We start from the raw sequence: 23,536 nt of genomic DNA, 5'->3' as shown, positions 1-23,536 counted from the left end.
CCCGATCTGGTTGTAGGTCGTAGGCCTGCTGACGGATATTCCCATAGCGATAAGTTCATAACAGATTAATCATGCTCTGGACTCAATATATAATATAATTAGTTTATAATTACACATGTGTAGATTATTTTGAAATGCAAGAGACATAACTTTAGTCATCTTTTCAAACAATATATATAAGTATAATTTATATACTTTATTATATAATGTCTAAAATGGTAAACTTATATTTCATGTACAGAAGATATTGTGAAATATAGCAACTACTGACTACTATGACTTGATAATGTTGATTATCACTTGTTTATATTAAACTTTTTTATTTTTATGACACATTTTTTCCAATGCAATAAATATTTAAATGTTTTCATTACAATTGAAAAACTTAAACACACGGCGGTGATCATATAAATGTTAAAATGCATGTTGTTTCATGTTAGCACTCTAACATTCAGGATTGCTAGAAAAATGTGGGAGTAAACCATTTGTTTCTGGAAGCCATATTTATGTGTTTGTTTTGAAACATCTCCTCTTAAGAACATATTACAGACAATTAAATCGATTAAATGTAATAAAGAAAAAATAGATGCAAAATTATGATATCTAGTTGGAACAACAGCAAAGACTATACCAATTAAGTTTAGATGTGTATTGTATTTATTACTATTTGTGTACCCATAATATCTTGGTAGAGAGCTTTTGCAGGCCTATCAAAGGGGCACCCTTCGGGGAAAAATGCCAACATAATAATTTTGCTAATTGTTTGTACATTTTATGAGATATCTTGGTATAACCAAAATGCATTTTTCTAATTACATCCACAACATTCCAGGCATATCTTGCTCGTTCTTTTTTCACCGGTTTCTTGTTCTAGTCAATAAAAACGTAACAAATATGAGCGAAAAGGAAAGCGGCGATGTAAATGTCAGTTCAGTGGCTAAGCAAAACATATCACAATCGCGCCACACAAAAAAGTAGATGCACGCTGAACTGTATCGACGGGGATGTGCGCTGTTGTAGTACGTTGGCCGCCGTCCAGTCATCAATAATTCGAGCCGAGCCGCACCGCCGAATTTCAACACCGTACGTACGTCTTTGCCGGAGAGAAGAACCCGTCAAACGACAAGACGGGATACATTATGCGTCAATCCATGCCTAATTGATTGGCTCCGCCGTCGCCGTCGGCGGGACAATGATGCGCCAGACGGTTTAATTAGCTTATCGCCGGATCCGGCAGCACGGTAGAGCGATCCTCATCCGCCTTTCGCAAAGCAGCAGCCGCTGCTGAGTGTGTGTGTGTGGGAAAAGAAAGCTGGTGGTGGGCACCTGAGTGCGCTTATCATTTCTAATGGTGATTTGTCGCGTGATACTTGGTTGATGCACCAACTTATGATGGTAAGTGCAGGTCACAGGCTCACAGCGCGCCTGAAGTTCACGAGGAGCCAAGCTGCCAGAGATGACCCCAGCTTTCTTTCTTTTTCGCCGCACTGCGAGGCAGACACACGCGATTCACGTGGCTAGGGAAAATAGTATAGAAATAACCATGGCCTCGGTTTAAAATGGAGAGAATCGTGAAGCCAAGCCAAGTGGGAGCACGTATACTGTGCTGTACCCGCTCCTCAGCCTCACATATTGCGGCCATGTGCTCAACGTTTCGAAGCGCGACCGCGTCCACGAGGCGCCAAAACGACGCGCTTCCCAGAAAAGCCTGACCAGTAGTAGCGCGTACCGTACGTGCTAAACGAGAACCAAAAGCAGCAAAGCGTCCAGCAGGAGCGCACGCCCGATCGCGCCACCCAAAGATCTCTCGCTCTCGCTCTGGGGCCACGTCGTGCCGCCCGCGCCCGACGTGTCCCCCGCCGACGCCGGGGCGGGCGCCGGGGTCACTTCGTACGTACGTGCCGCCCTGCCTACGTGCTCCCCGCCGACGGCGGCGCACCGCCGCGCCGGAAGCTGCCCCGCGCACATGGGGTGCCCGGGCGGGCAGCTGCCGCTGGCCGCGAGGCTCGCGGCCACGCGTGCAACCGGCCCGGTCCCGGTTCGGCGAAGCGATCAGGCCGACGTCGCTTTCGCCCGCGTGGGCCGCGACAGGGACGCGTCCTCCCCCGTGCCGTCGCGCTCCGGCCGCTGTGGCGATCGCGCCGCGGAGCCAATGATGCCCGGTGGCGTGGCGCCGGGCCGGTTCGCCGGTTGCAATCATGCTGTGGGGGGTGGGCTCAGGTGCATGCACGGTAGGCTGCTGTGGGGGAGTACTATGAATCTACGTTAGCACCATGGTCCAGGGCGAGCATCATGGCGCCGCAGTGACCAGTCGGCCAGCCGCTGGGCTGCTTTCAGCTCACTAGAGAGTAATCAACGGATGTTGCGGTTGCACAGCGACGGCTACACTCACACACTGTGCTCCCAAGTATACCTGGGCATATATCGGGCTTCGGGCCGGGCCAAAAAAGACCAGTGCTGAAAACCCAGTCCCAAGCCCGGCCTGTGTCTGAAAAAGCCCCACACGGCCCGGTCGGCCCGACCTAACTACGGCTAAAATCTTGTTTTCTGTAAGCCCGAGCCCGCTTGATCTGCTCGTCGGGCTCAATTTCCAGGCTCGGTCTAGGATTTTTGGTCCGGGCCGGTCTGCCCATGGCCAGGTATCCCAAGTCATGATAAGTACAACCAGAATGTTGGAGAATTTATCAAAGATGCTCAATGAATTGATAAAGTAGAAAATTGTGAACTCCAGATTCAATTCACACAGAGAAGAAAGTACAGAATCATCCTATCATTAACAAAAGAGTTTTAATTGGATATTGTTTCTTTGTGGGTTTTTTTCAAAAATGTTAAAATTCTGATGAGGAGAATTGCCATGCGAAAACAGATAAAATTGCCGTGTTTGTGTATAAGGATTTTGCCATGTTCTACAGTGAAAATTGCAATATAGCATAATAAATCAACAGAAAAATTGCCATACTGCAGTGATTTATTGCCATGCGTTCAGTCGGGATCCGACGTATTTAAGAACGTTGGAGTTTTAACCCTGAAATATGGCGTAAGAATTATATTAAAGTCCTATTTTTAAACAATGCAAAAGATTTGCCATTTCATTGATTAAGGAAGGAGTTTAAACAAGACCCACAAAGTAGGGAAATAAAATCTACTCTCACGACATTACAATACTCCCTTTGTTTTTTTACTCCGCATATTATATTTGTCTGAAGTCAAACTTTGCAAGGTTTGACCAAATTTATAAACATCTGTAATACCTAATAAGCATAATATGAAAATATATTCCATGATGGATCTAATGATATTGATGCCGTATTGTGAATATTAATATTTTTTTGTATAAATCGAATTTTGGAGAGTCTGACTTCAGACAAATCTAATACGGGAAGTAAAAAAGAAATGAATGGTACTCAAATGCTTGGCGACCGCCAAAGACCAAAGAGAGATCTTGTTCTTAATTTTAGAGATAAGGACCATCGAAGGGACGACGATGTTGCCGAAGACCCTAGCTGCCGTGGTAATTTTCCTGACAATACTATAGGGGTGTGTGTGGAGGAGCGTTGTGTCCACCATAAGGGTTTATACAAGTTCAGGACCTTGTCGAGGGATGTGATACCATGCTCTTGTGTTGGTGTTCCTGCCTTTGCACGTAAGAGTGCAACAGAGTGTTCGATCCTCAACCCGATGCCCTCCTCCCAATTTATATAGAGTGCGCCACGGGGAATGTTATAACGGGTTGGTAATAACGATAGCAGTAACGGCCAGGCACGACCGACCATTTCATGGCTTTACTAGTAGTAATGACCATAGTTAACTAGATATTCGGCATTGGGTGATGGTTGTCTTTAACGCATCATGGAGATAGTGGGCGACACCTCCCGTAACCGACTGCGAAAGACCGGCTGATGTTGATCATGCAGATGGCCGACTTGTTACATTCGCCCGACTGGAGGGGACGATGTCCGACTGTAGTCACTTAAACTACTGGAAGACAGGCCCCTCATTTGGTTGCCTCGTGGGTTGTAACCTTCACGGTCCTTTAGTTGGGCCATACATAGTTGTGGGCCTACCCCATAGGCGTCCCCCCATCACTAGCGTTTTGCTCTGACCAAATCTCCCAAGACATAACCAACATCGGGGAGGCAAGCGCCTTAGGAGATCCACGACATATCTGGAGGTTACCATTCGGTCAATCTCCCACCGAAACATTTCTTCGCCAAGTAGTCGGAGTGATGTCATGCATGCCAAGACAAGGGATAATGTTATTCCAGATACGAAGCATGAAGTGACATTGGAAAAGAAGATGGGCCTTTGGTTATTGACCTTGCTTGCAAAGGGGACAGGGGCTGCAGTTGGGCCACCCATGATGAACTAAACAATCAGGTGTCCAAATCCTATTTTGTAGTACCAAGCAAGCAAAAAAATTCCACAATGCCCATGCCTTCCACACCGAATGGACTAAGTTTGAAAATGAGACCCTCGAATTGCGCCTTGTAGGCGAAGAAAGTGGTATACATGCTATCCTTTGTGAACTTCCAAACAATGGTGTCCTCCACATCATTGGCCAGGGTGACGGTCGAGAGCTTCTCCTAGAGACCGGCCAACTGTTATATGTGTGTGAGGGAAACCATTGCTAATGTCAATATTTGCAATCAAAAGGTTTCTTCGTTTCTCGATGTATGAATGAAACTTGACAATGAAATTCATGTTCTACTAAATTCATATCGTGATAATCTAGCCATGTTATATTTTGAAATGTTGTAGCTTTACTACTATGACTTGGGAGCACGGTACAACCTTAAGACATGAACCACTCAAGTACAACTTGTACTGGTGTAAGGCATCTAGTGCCACCCCTCGTTGGTTTTGGAGTATTGACGATAAACTTGGTTGTGGGACTAATGTGTTTGTGAGATTCATGGGAGAACATAGATATAAGTCCCTATTGATTCGGTTTACCCATCAAAGATGACCCCTAAAAATGTATGAAGACATTGAAGATAATGGTGGTTCGCGAGGACATTCGTGCTGAAGATAATGGTACGCGAAGACTTTCACTTGAAGACAACGGAGCACGAAGACGTAGTCTTTTGGTAGTTTCATTTTCTTCTTTCCCGAGTCATAGAAACCACCGAACTGTTAAGTAGGGTCGAGGTAAATAAAGACAGAAAGCTGACGTGATGCCCAACCTAAAATCAAATGTCTTCGAGCGAAGACTATGAGAGAAAACCTCTTCCAGAGTTAGTTGAGTCGGCTTTACTTGGAGCCCAGGTCAAGCTCCGCGTGTGTTTCAAATTCGACCGTTGGGCACGTGCCAGTTGTCCATTGACTCAGGGTCATTTCAGACATATCATGTCGGGTTGCCTCCTGGCTATAAATAGACCACCCCCTCCATCATAAGTTGATGGCTGCTCCGAGTTAATGTGCAACTTTTGTCGTTTGAGAGCAACCCACCTTGAAACCTTTGAGAGAGAATCCTTGCGAGGACAAAACCGAAAACACCTTGAGCCCAAAAGTGATTGAGCATCACTGAAGCCTTTCTGTTCTGCATGAACTGAAGACTTGTTACACTTGAAGACTGCGATCTTCCAATCGGTTAGGCGTCGCGTTTTGAGCATCTAAGAGTCATTATGGATTGCAATGAACAAAGTCTCTGAAGGTTTGGAAGTCTACCTTGAAGACCCACCTGAGTGATTGGGTGAGATCTGTGGGTCTTAGCTCAAGGGGGATAAGGTGAAGACGTGGTCTTCTGAGTTCAATTTCAGTCTCCCTAACCAGACGTACAGTTGTCACATCAATTCAAACTGGTCTAACAAATCATTTGTCTTCACCGAGCAATTGGTTCTATCCCTTCACTCCTTAACTTATTGTTTAGTTTCGTGAAGCCTTTGCATGCGTGTTCTGTTTGAAGACATTGTGTGAAGACATCCCCTCTGATTACATCTTTGTCTTCACACTATCTTCCTTATCTACTCTGTTCTGCCTAGCTGTTATTTGGCTTCGTGCATCACTTCAATTGTTCATTGACATTCATACATGACTAGTGTAGTTTATCTTCCGTTGTATTATGTTTAGTTATTAGTCCCCCCATCCCAAAATGTCTCAAGTTTAGTACAACCTTGTCCTAAAGTTAGTATAAAGTTGAGACACTTATTTTGAGACGGAGGGAGTATTTCACTTCTGCATCTTCGAAGATATTTCCTGTCTCAAATACATTCATAAAAATCACCTATTCACCCCCCCCCCTCTAGTTGATAACTAGCACTTTCAACTAACATCCGAGGGTTCTAAATTAGGAGAAGATTAAAATACACGACAAGTCCTAAAACTATTCGAGGGGTGTCAAGTTAGTCCTATTTGCGCTACATCGGCCTTGACTTTCACGGGTGGTAGGTTGACTATTGCCATGTGGTGACCTTTTGCACAAAACCCTCCAAAAAGTCCTCCCTTCTAAATTTTTTGCCCTCTTGTTTGCACAAAAACCTGTGTGGATGTCGTCAATCTGACCAAGCCATTCATCCCATTCCCAAGATTCTTTCGCATGATCCACTCACTTCCATTCCACATATGAGTCATTGCTGGTCTCACTCTCCCATGCGATGGCATCGAACCCCTCCCCATGAGGTGGAAGTTGCCTTCCTGAAGGGCGTGGTGGAGGAAGCGCGCGCAGGAGGGCGATAGTGGAAACAAGTAGCAGGCAGGCCCTGCCTCACTCCTCCTCCTTCCACCCCGACATGGAAGTCTGGACGGCTCCATCGTCCCCACTTCCTCCCAGCACAAACGGATCCTTCCTGGGCGGCAAAGGAAGACGTGCCAAAGTGGTTCTAGCGCATGCCGCAAGAGCTCATCATTTTCACGAGTTCAGGCTCCGAGGTGGATTGTGGCCTTCAGGGTCGAGAGGAACGCAAGGGAGATAATGTGTGCACGAAGGAGGGCCACAAAATTAGAAGAGATGTCCTTTTCGGGGGGGGGGGGTTGTGCAAAAAAAATTGCCACATGGCAGTAGTCAAATTGCCACTTGTGCAAGTAAAAGTTTATGTAGCACAGATAGGACCGTGGTGACACACTTAGCAAACTTTTATGACCTAGGTATGCATTTTCATAGAATTAGAACTAACTTGACCCCCTTCGGGTAGTTTCAGGACTTGTGTTGTATTTTACTCTTAGGAGAACATCATTGGATCTCAGTTTCATGGATCCTCCCACTTCTTCAACCTTGAGTCACCCTCACTCTTACCAAATTAGTGCTATCGTCCCCACCTACAACCGTCACCAACGTTTTAAATCTCAACAGAAGTTGAAAGAATTTCAGTAATTTTGGTGGGTGCCATTTGGGCGAGATTGAAAACAATTTGAAAACAAATTCCCTATTGATCAAAATCCATTAGAAATAAGTGAATATTGATATGGATCAAATTCCAAAAAAGTAACTTTTAAAATTTCTGAATTCAATATGCTTTGGTCAGGTTCGAAAAATAATTGTTTGCCAAAATGTTAAACCGTGGCGGACACCACTATCACATTGCATCTTACCGCTCCACCCTCACCCAAACTCCATGAGTCGTGCCGCCACCTAGGTCATCATCTCAGGCGCCCGGAACACCAATCCCCACACGGTGAGTCCTTGCATCTGCATTGCCATCGTTTCACGCTCGATGAGCATGAACGGATGAATCGCACAGTCCACAAAATCGCGTGCGATCTCACTAGTTTACAGTCGCTTGAGTCTTACCATAACCGAAGGCTCTTCGATTCCAAGCATTTTGGTAAGATTTTGAAACTCTTAAAAAGAATCCTTTGTTTTTTTATGTGGCGCGATAAAAGGATAAAATCGTGTAAGATTGAAATGGAAGAACATAACATTTGGATTATGCGTTTAAAGAGGCCTTAAATGGCGGTCCCATACAGGATGTGTGGAGTGGGGCATGATTTACCCCCTTCGTTCAAGCGTACGTCTGGTACCTGACGGTACGTTGTGCGGGCAGTGAACGGGAAACAAAGTCATCACGTTTTGCACTGATTGGTTCCGTACGCGCAGGACGCGGCTCCGGGCGATCACAGGAGTCATGTGAGCGCGCCATCACTGCTGCCCGTCCAGCCTTCCAGGCACTGCTAGCTGCTGCCATGCCACCATGTGACGGTGTGGTGCCAACCACCGGCTGGCTTAATAATTCCACAGCCGTTCGTTGCTCTCATAATTCATCGTATCATCGAGGTTACCCTACAGTGCAGGAGCAGTGCGGTTGGATGGGTTCGGGCCGGGCCGACGGGGAAACGGGGCCGTGATATGGAGTGAAGTGGCAGAAGCATGGCTGCTTTGCTGGAGGAGTACTTTGTTTGTCATGAAGTACGTAGGTACGTACGCGGTACGTTCGATTGGGTGGCTGTCGACCGTCGTGCGCGTCGCTTTCGTCTTTTGGGATGGATGGAGACCGGCGACGAGGGGTGGCGAATGAGGGTGCCGACCGGCCGGACGGGACTATGATTGATGGTCGAAGGTGACGCCAGGTTAGATACTATACTCAATCAATCAATCTGCGACGGAATGCGTGTCACTCATGGCAACCGGCCGGCCGGGGAGTGGTTCGAAAGAGGTTGGCGATTCTACCCTGCACATGCACCATCAGAAAACATAGCCCAAAGGCTGCCTGCGCAGTGCGCACGGTGGGTGATCCAGAGGAGATGTTTTCAGGTGAGGATGAGACCGGTGCAACCGCCGGCGTTTGTCAGAGATCGGTGCACCGCAGGCACCTCCGGTGATGATGATGATGATGAGCCCACGCTCCGACGGCAAGACACCAACGACAGTTCTCAGCAAAAGTTTTGGCGAAGCAAGGATGCATGAGAGCTCTGCTGGCTCATTTTGTAGAGGAAGCAGTAAGCTTCACACAGCGACGCCTGCTAAAACCGTCACCGTCGTCACCAGCCAACCGACGAGTTTTTTTACTTTGACGCAGCAAGTCATCACCGTGCACTGAACACCCCGACGGTCGCGGCAGTTCAAAGTCAGCGAAACCATTGCAGACCAGCACCGCCGTCACCACCACCAGCACCATGATGATGAGGCACCTCTGCCGGCCATTCCTTTCGTTCTGAACTCAGGAGTTGGAAGGAACACAGACGGGACACCACCGCTCCCCAAATAGCTGCTGGGCAGAGGAAAAACACAGCGCCTCACCCAAAACCACCCAGAGTGCAGCAATTCACTGCGGCAAGGCACTGAAACTTGATCTGACAACTAGATTTTTACATCTAGGAATGCTGGCAGCCTCGCTAAACCAGAACTGAACCAGCAAGCACCGTAACAGCAGCGTTCTACTACCCTTCTGAATCTGACAGTCACACTGCATGAGCATCTCCCCTAATAAAACCTAAAGGAACCCTATGTATACAAAATAAGATCAAGGATGTTGACATGAATTGCTCCGCGGCATGGCCGGGTTGCGCTTGCATTGGAACGCTGTTAGAAGCACTGGGGAACACTTAAAATGGAACGTCAGGTCGACTGGTCAGTCTGGTGCACCATCTATGGGTGCACTAGGGAGGTCTGGAGAATGGGAAGGCCTCGTGCTCGACAGCGGTAGCAAGTGGTTCGTCTATGTCTCCATCCTGTTCACAAGGAGAATGAACTAGATCAGATACATAGGTGAGTGCCAGCTGGAGAAACAATCTGCTATAGGAAGAACATGCCGTGGATTTACCAGCTTGATGATTTGATATGATATGGATAAATGTTAACCACTGAATCGTCAGAGGAACAACACGAGCTCCCACTGCTTCAACATGATATGGTACTCGTAACTCATTCTTTGGCCTTAATGAGCCCATAATGGTAACAAAAACCATACATGTAAAACTAGCACTACGATATTCCTGCAGCAGTATTTTCATCACTTTTGGCCTGTTGCTAAGAACATGATAGACCCAGCACAGGAGCTTAGTGTGAACCTTTGCTAGACCAAAAAAAAAACATGGGATCTAGTTCTGTGTATCACTATATCATCACAGCAGGAAAGGAAAATTGTTAAATGTTAATTTCTTTTCAGCATGAAACATGTTTACATTCAACACAAACAAATTAGATACGTAAACAAAATTGGAGCCCACCTTGTGCATCATGAGTAAGTGCAGCACAACCAAAAACCAGCCACTTGTACTCAAAGACATCCCAATCAACACATAACCTCATAGTGCAACATGAATCACAAGTTCTGACCAGAAAGCATGGGAAGGAAATGGGGCCCAGATATTTCCTATGTCAGCTCAGCCAAGAATGTTAACCATAATAAACACTTGTGGTGGCATAGTCAATAGCTCCAATGCTGCGCTTGTCAGGTCAGCATATTTCCCTAAGGAAATGGCCAAAATACGATGAATCCACAAACATATATTTTTCCTTTTTGTAGATTATTATTACTGGGTTGCATCACCAATGTAATATCCTATAGCACAAAACTAAGCTGTCAGGTAGCTCAACAACCCAAGCTAATCAGAAGGAATTCTCTACCAAAGCAGCAGCAAGACTGAACAGTACAAGCTCACGGAAAGTCATGCTGGAATGCACTGCTCTTTTGACATATATCCTACAAAGTCAATAAGCTCAGGGGAACCTGAATATCCATCTCCAGTTCAGCAGGAACAATATTATCCACGGAACTACCGTTGGATTGTAAAGCAATAGATTCCTTCACCAAATCACTTTCGGATGTCATGATCATGGCTTCTTTGTTAGATATTCTAGTGTTAAACTGCTCATCTATTAAACCATCTGTATGTGTTACTGCAGTAACTTGGCCATTTTGAGCACTATGAAGCTCTTTTAGATTTTTATGATTACCAAGATCATTCAGACGGTTCTGATCATCAAGCTCTTTTGGGTAGTCATGACTATCAAGCTCTTCCACACTACTATGATTTTCAAGCTCCTTTAGACTGCTATGGCGATCAAGCTTGTCCAGATGGTTGTGATTACCAAGCTCTTTTTTACTGTTAAGATTGTCGAGATCTTTCAGTTTGTCCAGCTCTTTCAGACATTGTGTTTCTCCTGCAGAAAATTTGCTATCTTCAGTACAACCAAGCTCTTCTGGACTGTTCTCATTGAGATCTATCACATTGTTATGATTGCCAAGTTCACTCAGACAGTTACAATCATCAAGCTTTTTCTCACCCCAGTGATTGTCAAGCTCATTCAGATTATTATGATCATGAGGACTCCTCTCAGTGATATGACTGTCAAGCTCTTCCATGTTGTTATGGCTCTCCGGCTCCTTCAACCCATTACAATCATCAAGCTCTTTCTCAGTACTATGACTGTCAAGCTCTTCCATATTGTTATGGCTCTCCGGCTCCTTTAACCCATCACAATCATCAAGCTCTTTCTCAGTGCTGTGACTGTCAAGTTCTTCCATATTGTTATGGCTCTCCAGCTCCTTTAACCCATTACAATCATCAAGCTCTTTCTCAGTGCTATGACTACCTGGCTCTTTCTCAGTGTTATTACTGACTGGCTCTCTCTCAGTGCTATGACTGTCTGACTCTTTCAGATCATTATAATCTTCTAGCACTTCCAAACAAATACTATCAGGAACCTGTTCCTCAATGCTATGACTCTGGAGCTCCCCAATGTTATGAGTGTGAAGCTCTTTCAGATCATTGGAAGTGAACAGATCTTTCGGACAATTGCTGTGCTTGTCCTCTATAGACCTATCAATGGTGTCTTCCCTGTCTGATTGATCCTTAAGAATTGCATTAGCTTGTGCATATGGACAAACAGGAACAGCTCTCAGACGGCATGCATGACACTTGAAGCCTATGAGATTATTGGCATTTTCTATGGTAATAGAATATATATCCCCATGGAACCAATCTGCAGGGAAGAATAAGCGCAATCAGAAATGCATCATTTAAACTATGACAGCTTCCCATGGTATGAGGAGCAATTGAAGTGAATGAAATACACAGCCAAATTCCAAAAACAATTGTTTGTCTTGCTGAGACAAAAGTAATGTTAGCTTAGGAAAGGATATATGTCACATAGCTTAGGACATAATCCATGGGAAAAGAAAGTAATAATTACTGTTCTAGGAGGATCACGACAAATATTGAAGGGTCAACTGTTGCTCACTTGTAAGGGCCAGGGCTAAAATGAATGATAATGAAGAGTTTTTGGCCAATGCAATTGTCAAAGTGAACAATTATAAGTTTGTTTGAAGATCACGGAGATACATAGCATGAAGTAAACCATTTTCTTAACATTACCATCAAAGTAAACATATCTTACCTTCACAATTCTCACAAGCAATATAAATAGCATCTCCACTGTAGCATTTCTTACAAAGACAGCATACTGGACTGGTTTCTGAAATCTTAACATCTTCAGATGGAAAAACAATTCTTGCTTTCCTAAAATTTGTTGCCTGTTCATCAGCTGTGTTCTGTGTCCATCGAAGACCATCTAACCAGTACGAGTAATGCGAAGCTGTCCTCTTCTTCTTACGACAGCTTGCTGTATGCTCGGATTTATCTGAGTTGCCTTTCATGTACTTATCATATAACCTTTTTGATATGCGTTTCACCGGTTCATTCTTGGCTTCATTTGATGGTTGACTGTCAGACATCTTTTGTGATTTATTCTTTGACACACTCAATGGATTCTTTCTAGGCCGGCCAGGCTTGCCATTCTTCTGTCTGGTTTTCTTCTTGAGGTTGATAACTATCTGTTTTCTTCTCCTTAAACTCTTTCGTAGTTGCTTCTTCTGCTTCTTTTTCGGAGAGCTCTTCTTTGATGCTGCCTTTTTCTGTGGAGACACCACCGGCTCGACCTTTTCAGCTAGGCACTTGTTGCAAACATAGACGGTATCCACAGCACCTCTAGGAACGTTGAAATGTTTTCTATGGAAAAGTGCTGCATAGAACAAGAGAATATTGCAGCTGAGTCCCAGTATAACTCCAAGCATCAATATTAGAAGTAAAAGGCCAAACTTAATACTTGATGATGGATCACCTAAAAAATTCCTAACAATTGAACTTTTTTTTCATCATATGACATACATAAGGCCCCGCAAAAAATAAAACGCATATCCCATACACACACAACAAAATAAGGGCTATATATTTTCTTCGACAGTCTTAAGGACTATAATGATACATATGTAACAAGAAAAAAAAATCTGCATATTTGCAATTTGTAAATACCTTCACAATATTTGCAGTTCACAGCTTCCCTGTTCAGAAGACAAAAAGAGGGAGAGAGTCAAATAACTAGCCAAAAAAAATGTACCATTCAACAAAACAGAGAATATATTGGCAACACTGAGAACAAGCTGCAGAAGCTACTGAAATGTACTTCCAGTTTCAGTTCAATTTTTTTTTCAAGCAAAGTATATGACCTTGCAGGAGAAGTCAAAATGCTAAAAGCTGATTCCTATACCAATAACTTTTGCCAAAGTATTTGCTAAATATAATCAGCAATTTCAACTGTGTAGCTTGTACAGGAATATCAACATCGGCTAGATTGGCAATGGTTGTACATACCGCAAAAGTTGGTACACACTCAGGGAGGGAGGGAGATAATCACCTAGACTTCAGAAATCAAATACTAATAACAGGCATAGCAAAACCCAGTCATGCAAGAAATTTCTTACTTCCTCTGTAAAGAAATATAAGAGCGTTTAGATCACTAAAGTAGTGATCTAAACGCTCATATTCCTTTATGGAGGGAGTACTTTCTTTAGATATTGCCAGATAAACACAATACAGTACTATCTGAACAATTATATCCAAAAGGTAGGGATGAATAGTTAGGCAAGTGTAACTGACTCAGCATACCTAATCAGCAAGACATGCAAAGAACAAGAACCATGGCAAAATCCATACTATAATACATAAGTGTGGATAAGAAAAAAGAACTGACACTTTTGCAATGAAATTTTAATGACTTGCTTGCTTTACTTAAATGAATAAATGAACATTTGGCTTAATTACATACCTGGCAGTTACTGTTTTGAAACACTGACCGCAAAGCCTGCTGGGAAGTTTTTGTGCTTTCTCTAGGAGGTTTTGTGCTTCCTCTAGTTTTTGTGCTTCCTCCAGTTTTTGTGCTTTCTCCAGGAGGTCATCAAACACTGATCTTGATCTTTTTGGCTTTTCGGGACTGAAGTCGCTCATCTTAGAAAGATCATCGGTGTCTTTCTTCTTTCTACGTGAGCGGTCATTGGTGTCTTTCTTCTTTTTAGGTGAGCTGTCCTCGCTGTCTTTCTTTTTAAGTGAGCGATTTATTGCTTTGGCTTCATATGCCCTCAAAAGACTCAACGGGACATGACTTTCACTCAACCAGTACCTGTTCCTCTCGCTAGAGGGCTCCTCAAATTTTACTCCATGTTTAGCAACAACAGGAGGAATATTCTCCCTCTTTCCAAAATCAAGTAGATATTCCACATTCGTTGCTTCTATACGTTTTCTGCGAATTATAACTTTCTTGAAAAACCTTGCTATTTTCTGGGTTTCCTTTGTTGCAATTGCAGAAGAGAGAGTGCTCAATATCTCAGGCCACTTGATATTCAATTCAAGCTCTTTAATCTGAAGGTACATAAAGAACAATTCAGTGGCCCAATTTTATTGATACTTCCCAAAAGAAAGAGAATATATTACCTGCAAAATGAGCTGGGACACATTTTGTGCCATTTCCACAGCAGCTCGCCAAGCTATGTATTTGGACCTCCTGGCAAATTGTGAACCATCGGGATACACTATGGTGGGAATTTTCTTGCGTCCCGCTGAGACATACAAGGTCACAAAGGTTTAATACATCGGAAAATAGTGTATCTGGAAACTGACAGAAGATTGGAGATACAACCTTGCCGAGCAGATTTGCAGGCCAATGACTGAGGCAACCTCTTCCAGTGAAACACTTGACGGGACAATGTTCCGCCCCTCCACCAATAAACACCAACATCACGGAGGTCGACTTTGAGCTCAATAGCAAGTGGCTTCCTCCCTGGCTTTCTAGCAATTGCATAACCTGCAGACTTATTAGATGTACGGACCAAGATATGGGCTGCAGACCCAACAACTTCAACAGAGTCTGCTGGTTTTTGCCATTCTCCTGAGAAGGCAACACGTCGCAGACTGGACTCTAACTGCAGAGTATTGGGAGATAATCATGTGAGAGTTTGGTACATGCAGATTAAATAATAAAGCCTTTAATAAGGACAAAGCATTCAAAAAGTTATACCATGAGAAGAGGCTGCTTCAGTGATGATACATCTGAAGCCATAAGAACTGCCTTACGCCAATACATGCTATATTGTGGATTTTGCCATGGACCAGACAGCAAACCATTCAGGCGTTTTTCAATTGACAACATGCTATGTGTAGCAAGGACAATATGACTTTCCTTGTTCTTTTCTGACAAAGGACCAACAGCACATGGCTTAGGACTCTCCATACACTTAACGTCAGTAAATCTGAAAATGCAATCACTACCACCACTGATTTGGCAGGAGTTGCACCAGCCACATTTTTCCTTTAGGAGCTCCACAGATAACTTTTGATCAGTCAGTGCAAAAACATTAACATATTTCTTACATATTGTTTTTAGCCGAAAAGAAACTGCATCCGGGCCATGCTTCTTTCCTTCCTCATTCTCTGAAAGCTTGTGCTTTAACTCTTCAGCAGCCGATGCTGCTATTTGACCGAAACTGTAGTAGTTTATATACATAGCATTCCCAGAACTTAGACAGCAGTTACTTGCTTCTTTTTTAGGTGATGCATCTTTCTGGTTCTCTGCAGACAAACCATTAACATGCAAGCCAACATCATCTTGCTTAGAATTGCAGCTATCCTTGTTGGCACCAGATGCATTAGGTTGTGAAGTTTGATTGGGCTTCTCATTAGCAGTAGTTTCATTGCCGTTTTGAGAAATTGTCGCACGTCTCAGGGTATAACTCTGGTGTGAGGCATCCTGATCTGAATTTGAGGTGCAAATTTTCCCGGTATCCAATTGTTGAGAGCCATGCTTTTCTATGGTACACTGCTGTTCATGCTCACTAGATTGTTTCAGTGATGACTGCCTGCGGTCTGTTTCATGGTCCGAGGTACTACATTCCTTGCTGTTCTCATATCGCCCGTTAATATTAGATGTTTCAGTTGCAATACCCCGAAACAAAGAGATCACATTTAGGATCGGATTGTAAGACGGATGACATGGAGTTAACACTGTAATAAGGGAATGAAGATCCATCTGGCCATAATAATGACATGGAGAGTCTACATCACATGAATCAACCCTGCAAGTTCATAAGGTCATTTATTTATTAGTGCAAAATTCAACCATTTAACTGGAGTGCAAACATATAGGATCAATTTCTAAAGAAAAACAAATCATCGCATTTATGCAATATATGTATCTCATTTTTCTGCGAAGCCTTGATCGGAGCCTACAAAATGAAATAAACTCAATCTTGCAAAACCAGAGTATTGCAGTTATTCCCTTGCTTTATCCCCAAAACTGTATAGTTAATTGACCTATTATTATAATAAAGAATAAAATGAGAACCCATATCAGCACGAAAGCACGGCTGAAAAAACTACAAGCAACAGCGATATTCATCGACACGATGAGAACTCACTGGCACATAAAGCACAGGGGGGTCTGTGGCCAACAAAAGAAATTAGTGTGATGATCTTTGTGGAGAAATAAACAGCACAAATTAAGCAGATGAAGTGCAAAGGAATGGGAACTAGATGTACAGTGAAACATAAACCGCATGTGGGAATGTAATTGCGACACAAAAGTCTAACAATTGATGGATGATGTCATGGTACAATCAACACAGAATGGTACTCAAGCATACAACTATGACAAATACTTTGACTAGTCATTAGGAAGCCTAAACAATGACAGCAGAGTAAAGGAACTCTCAGAAAGATATACACATAAGAAGACCAAAGGAGGAAGTCTAAACTGACTTACACCAAAAGATAGCCGCAGGTGCCAAAGTATAGTCGTCCATGTGGATCACTTCCCAGAACCTCTGCTCCTCTGACAAGCTTTGCCATATTTCTGGACCCGTTGTACTTCTGCATCGAACACTCAGGACAATGCCATTCTCCTTCAGGCAATAGGTCCTCCACCACCCCCACACATTTTGAGTGAAAAGCTGAAGGACAGCCATCGCAGCATAACAGGTTGCCATCCATACCACACAGATAACATTCGTCACTGTTACCATCATCCATATCGTCAGAGCCTTCTGGAGGCTGAGAAGAATCTGCTAGGGCCACAACAGAAGAACCTCTCTTTTTTCTTCTTGAACCAGTAGCTCTACAGCCCTCATCATTTCCATCTAACTCAGACATCCTTGAACCAAGTTCTGAACGTATAGCCTCAATCTCAATAACATCGTCACAGAGTGAGCGCAGCAGCTCGAGTTTTACTGTTGCTGGCTGCCAATAGTACTCTGTATCTAACAGCTTTAGATCTGTAAGCTTCATACCATACCTCAGTTCTGAACCACGAGTCAGTAAGTATTCGGCAAGATAGATTGGCCAAGTTGCTAGGTCTAAGAGTTCCCAGTTAAGATTCCTATGCAATTAGCAGTAGATAATTAAAAGACGAGTCTCTCATGACCTAAAACTAGTAAGCCTGTATAAAATAGGGAATCAAAGACTCTTACCTAATACAGTGTATTGCCGGAGGGTCTCCTTCATGGGCCAGATCTTCTAAGTGGTTCTTCAGAGAGCGGAGCAAAGCAAAATGCACCCAGTCTATCAAGGGGTTCACGTGCTTACACCGCAGCGCCGCGACAAATGTCTCCAGTGCAAACGGGCTTAGGAAAAGCTGCTTGCTAAATGATCTCAAGCAGGAGTAGACTTGAAAGACATCCATAACAGGGAGGCCTTCCAAATCCAGGCCCTGTGACGAAGGTGGCAGGTTCGGCTTTTGCAGCGGCCTATCCAGCGCAGCATCCTCTAAATCCCTCGCGACTGCGCGAGACCGACCACTCCCATTTGCACGCTGACGCTTCCTCCCAGATTGCTGCGGCGTAGCAGCAATCAGAGCCGGAGCCACATCCTCGGCGGATGAAGTCTCGGCAGCCTCTGCAGCAACAGCTACATTAGCGGCCGCCTCCATTTCAGCCGCCAATGCCGCCGCCTTCGCTTGTCTCGCGCTCCGACGAACTGGGCTAGGGCCAATCTTCCGCTTCTTCCCCGCCGTCTCCGCCATCGCCTCCCCATTTTCCCCACCCGCTCCTCCCCCCTTCGCCGGCGTTGCAAGCACAGGCAGAGGCCCGTTTGCCAGCCCATCTCCATCTACGGTCTCGGCCACCACAGAAACGTTCCCCTGCGGGGACTCCCCGTCCCCCCGCCTCCGCTTCTTAGGCCGCTTCCCGGCGGAACCCCCGGGAGTCTCCGGCTGCGGCGGCATGGGCGCGCCCACGAGGATGGAGCCCATCTCGTCCGCGTCGATCTCCTCGGAGTCGCCGTCCTCGTAGAGCACGCGGAAGTACCCGGCCTCGGCGTCGTACGACTCAACCACGCCGGAGAAGACCCCGAACCCCGGGAAGGCCTTCCTCACCGCCCTCCCCACCAGGTCCGCCATGCCGAAGCCGCCGCCGCGGAGGAGCCCCGCCGCCGGCGGAGGCTCCGCGGATCCCTAGGGTTTGCGGCGCGGAGGGGCCGCGGCGGATCAGGGCGGATCCCTAGGGTTCGGGGCGGATCGGCGGGGTGGATTCGGGGCTCCGGCGGTGCGGGGTTTGGGTCGGGCGTGAGGAATTCTGGTTCGCGTCGGGGGAGGAGGTGGGGGGGATGGAGGGGAAGCAGGCGTGTGGTTATATTATGGTTTTGGCGTTCATACTCGGGGCCTTTCAGTGTGTGTGAGCAGCGGCGATGGTGCGTGCGGGCAGGGCGTTTTTGGGAGGGAAATGGAGACCGGCTCCGAACAAAAGCACTCTTCTCCCTTCGATTTGAAATGAAATGTTGGGTGCCATGGTGCCATCTCCTACTTGGCTTGAGGAAGACATTGTAGGATGAACCTTTCAGTGGCTGAGGTTTGGGTGGGATCAAACCTTTTTCTACGAAATTCATTCCTGATTCTTGCGTTGCAAACACAAACACAGAGTTGGATCGAAGTGAAACATGGTGCCGATGGTACTTAGATAAAGTTTGTGCATCTAATGTTCGTTGGTTCAAGAAGAGGGGCGAGGGGGAGGGGGAGGGGTGAAACATCATGCTTTGATGCGAACAATATCTCCTACTTGATGAAGAAGACGGTTAGTGGTAAGCCATTAATAAACTTGTGCCGACCACCATGCCGGAACGTTAACGGAGACAAACCCATCGAGCAATGCTTGCTTGAACCCCTATATGTGATCCCTTCCCGGTCCCACGTCCCCAGTCACTGGTATAATTTTTTTGTGAATTTCGCCCATTCTTTTTCCAGGCTTTTGTGCATTCTTTTGCAAAGTCAGGACGGTTTGACGTGGGATGCTCGGAAATTCAGGGGGGTAGGGAAGGGGAGGGATTCAAGTAGTTTTTTTCGTTTGATTTGAAATGAAATGTTGGGTGCCACAGTTTCATGTTCTTTTTGGCTAGGAAGATATTGTAGGGTGAACGTTTCATTAACTGAGGTTTGGATTTTGCAGGATTGAACTTTTTTCTCTGAAATTCATGTGTGATTCTTGGATTACAAACAAACAATGAGTTGGATTGTATTCATGATAGTTAGCCAAAGTTTTTGCATCTAATGTTCATCGGCTCAAGAGGAGGGGCGAGGGGGGGGAGACATCATGCTTTGATGCAAAACTTGTGCCTACCACCGTGTCGGGGTGGTAAGAGGGACAAACCTGATGGGTAGTGCTCGCCCATACCCCTCCATGTGATCCCTTCTCAGTCCCATGTCTCATGCCATGGTACAAAAAATTGCTCATCGTCGCCCCCCTCGAGTTTAGTAATAGCAAAAAATAACACTTGGGTCTTGAGTAACCACATTGAACACTTTTTGCCTACTTGCCAGGTTCTTTGTTTGTGGCACCAATATCCATCCCATCGACCTGAAACCTAACACATAGGCTTGTGGAGCCTCGATGTCTCTACAACTTATTTTGACCTTTAGAGGTCCTTCCACAACCCAATCGCCATTGCTTAGCCTCGCCTCTCTAATACTTTTTTGATCTCCTGGTGCCCTTATGCAACTCATAGGACATACCTTCAACATCGTCTATAGGTAAAACTAAGGACGACATGACAAGGCCAAGGCACCCGAACATCCATATGATCGTAAAACGGTGACATATATGTAACACGACTAAAATGAAGTTGATAAATATAATACGCCGACCTTAAAAAATAGCACACCCAGTGAGTGCAATTTGTAATCAATATATGTCTAGAATCTTCAATGTGCCTTCTCTGGTGATTACTTCCAAAACAACACATACATATTTTCTAAAAAAATGTCTTTTTTGTTACTGTATAACTTGGATTCCTTTTTGTGCTTCTTCTACAATGGTTTAAGCATTGCTGTAAGTTTCTAGCCAATAGCAAGAAGATACAGTTAGCTCTGCACTAGGAAAGACCCAATCAACATTAACTGTCTTCTCTGACCTAGTTGCCATCCCTAAATCGCTCCTTTCTTCATATCTCTACCTCCTCCCTCCGGCAAGGTCGATGCCCCCCTCCTCCGTCTGCTACTCCGCCAACGGGGTGTGGGGATCCCCGGTTTTGCGTGTTCGATGCATAAATTAGGGTTATATATTGGTTTGGTGTTGACGTCTTTTGGGTGGAGGTGGCGGCATCACGTCGCACCAACTTCAAACCCATCTTAGCAGCATGGTCGACGATGTTGAGAAGCATGTGAGCCAGTGTCATCGTCGATCATGTGCTTTGGCGTTGCGTGGTATTGGTTTGATTACCGACTTGTTGCCGACGTCCTCGTCTTGTGTAGGTTGTTCCCACCCGTGGACGATCGCGGGCCAGGTCACTAGTTCCCCCGCGTGACGCTAGCCTGATTCGGCTTCTTCCACCCAAACCTCGTCATACGTGGCGGGTAGCTACTATGGCAACATCAACAAGGAGTTTTCGTCTACAGGTCTGTGTGGGCGACCAGTTTAGCTAAATGCCAGTCGAGTGATTTTGAAATAGGGTCAATCAATTTTCGAGAGTTGCCGGAGTGAGCCAGAGGTAAGGAAGGAGAAGGAAGGGCTCGCCGAAAGGCTAATCCTAGTATCTATCTTAGGGTTCAGGGTGGGGGCGGTGGTGGACGGTGTTGAAGGGGGCGGTGATGCACTTCGCCGGTGAAAAAACCTCAACGCCGGCGGCCATAGAGGGATGGCCGGGGGCAGCGGCTAGACCGGCGGTGGGGGCGGTTCTGGGGAGGGCGTGGGCGGCGAGGCTGCGCGGTAGCGCTGCCGGCCACTGGTGGTGGTCGCAGGCGGTTCGGCCGGCGGTCCGGAAGGCGGACTGGAGAAGAAGAGACGAAGGTAGAAGAAAGGTTGGGAGCCATTGGATGTGGATCTGACGATTCGAAATGATCGACTGACCCAACTCGAAAAAAAACAGTCGACTGATTTCTAGTCTAACCTGTGGGCAACACAATTGTTGCTCTTCTGTAGCAATGTGATGATGACCAAGCGAGCAGCGCCGGATTCAATTCAGAACGATTTTCTTCTAGGCTAAGATATGCTTGTTTTATCAAGGGTTTTTTTTGTCGAAAAGGGAACAACTGCCCTTGTTGTGGATATTTCTTTTGGACTAGTTTTTCTAAATGAATATAATCCAGATTATTATTAGTGTCAAAAAGAAAGAAAAAAGGCGATATAGTCAGGAGAGGGAATTGTTGTTAGCCGTATTAGGGTAGGTTTGGCGTGGTGTAGTAGCCGTTGCAAATTCAGCAGCAGTACAGACTACATAGTTGTGTTAGGGTAGGCCCAACATGGTGTAGTACGGTAGTAGCCGTTGCAAATTCAAAATCAGTATAGATTATACAGTATACAGAGTGAAAAGACTGGAGACGGAATTCAGCTTAATCCTGGCATTCAGACTTGGGATCCTTGTCTCGTTAACGTGATGTGTCCGAAGCACACCAGTTAACTTTGCACGTTGGTGACAACCACTTTGACCCTCTAAACGCTGGCGATTATTGTATTGTACTACTATTGTCACCTGTTTGTATATGCCTGATCGGGCATGTTAAGCGAACGGGAGAAGATGGACATCATACCCACAGTGCACTCTTTTATTTTCCTTTTTTAGATGTAGCGTACTTTTAGTGCTTCCACACACATCCCTTCCAAGTTTACAGGGACGTGTTTGGTTACCTGTATCGTTTTTAGACATTTTGCATATTTGTCTTAATTGTGTCTGGTTGAGCTAATGCAGACAAAAAACCAACATTTGCATGTTGATCAGTTGTCTGCATCCCTGATGTCTACTACACAACCTTTTTTTGTAGACGTTGTTGGGTCTCCAAGTGCGGAATTTGTAGGACAGTAATAAATTTTCCTCAAGTGGATGACCTAAGGTTTATCAATCCGTAGGAGGCGTAGGATGAACATGGTCTCTCAAGCAACCTTGCAACCAAATAACAAAGAGTCTCTGGTGTCCCCAACACACCCAATATAATGGTAAATTGTATAGGTACACTAGTTCGGTGAAGAGATGGTGATACAAGTGGTATATGGATGGTAGATAAAGATTTTTGTAATCTGAAAATATAAAAATAGTAAGATAACTAATGATAAAAGTGAGCACAAACGGTATTGCAATGCGTTGAAACAAGGCCTAGGGTTCATACTTTCACTAGTGCAAATTCTCTCAACAATAATAACATAATTGGATAACATAACTATCCCTCAGCATGCAACAAAGAGTCACACCAAAGTCACTAATATCGGAGAACAAACGAAGAGATTATGGTAGGGTACGGAACCATCTCAAAGTTATTCTTTCTGATCAATCTATTCAAGAGTCCATAGTAAAATAACACGAAGCTATTCTTTCCGTTCAATCTATCATAGAGTTCGTACTAGAATAACACCTTAAGACACAAATCAACCAAAACCCTAATGTCACCTAGATACTCCAATGTCACCTCAAGTATCCGTGGGTATGATTATACGATATGCATCACACAATTTCAGATTCATCTATTCAACCAACACAAAGAACTTCAAAGAGTGCCCCAAAGTTTCTACCGGAGAGTCAAGACGAAAACGTGTGCCAACCCCTATGCATAGGTTCATGGGCGGAACCCGCAAGTTGATCACCAAAACATACATCAAGTGGATCAATAGAATACCCCATTGTCACCACAAGTATCCCACGCAAGACATACATCAAGTGTTCTCAAATCCTTAAAGGCTCAATCCGATAAGATAACTTCAAAGGGAAAACTCAATCCATTACAAAGATAGTAGAGGGGGAGAAATATCATAAGATCCAACTATAATAGCAAAGCTCGCGATACATTAAGATCGTACCACCTCAAGAACACGATAGAGAGAGAGATCAAACACATAGCTACTGGTACATACCCTCATCCCCG

The 23,536-nt window shown here is 44.9% G+C and overlaps 1 protein-coding gene across 7 annotated transcripts; it reads right to left on the bottom strand.

The window, feature by feature from the left end:
• Positions 1-9,196: 9,196 nt before the first annotated feature.
• Positions 9,197-18,875, bottom strand: LOC125535844 (DDT domain-containing protein PTM-like). 7 transcript variants are annotated; one of them, XR_007294826.1, is made up of 11 exons: positions 17,670-18,875; positions 16,967-17,578; positions 15,227-16,280; positions 14,849-15,131; positions 14,644-14,768; positions 13,982-14,571; positions 13,189-13,217; positions 12,275-12,898; positions 10,102-11,860; positions 9,696-9,901; positions 9,197-9,603 (listed from the first exon to the last, which is right to left on the bottom strand). XR_007294826.1 is itself a non-coding variant. In XM_048698913.1 (9 exons), exons 1-9 carry the CDS (start codon positions 18,593-18,595, stop codon positions 10,578-10,580), a joined length of 5,526 nt encoding a protein of 1,841 aa, XP_048554870.1. In that variant the 5' UTR covers positions 18,596-18,875; the 3' UTR covers positions 10,016-10,577. The 7 variants fall into 7 exon arrangements, 1 of the variants encoding a protein (XP_048554870.1); XR_007294827.1 differs by having other exon boundaries at positions 9,696-9,895; XR_007294824.1 differs by having other exon boundaries at positions 9,696-9,867.
• Between the last annotated feature and the right edge of the window lie 4,661 nt (positions 18,876-23,536).

The sequence above is a fragment of the Triticum urartu genome, chromosome 2, assembly GCF_003073215.2.
Source record: "Triticum urartu cultivar G1812 chromosome 2, Tu2.1, whole genome shotgun sequence".
In the NCBI taxonomy this organism is placed as follows: domain Eukaryota; kingdom Viridiplantae; phylum Streptophyta; class Magnoliopsida; order Poales; family Poaceae; genus Triticum; species Triticum urartu.
This window is presented reverse-complemented; position numbering and strand designations above follow the sequence as displayed.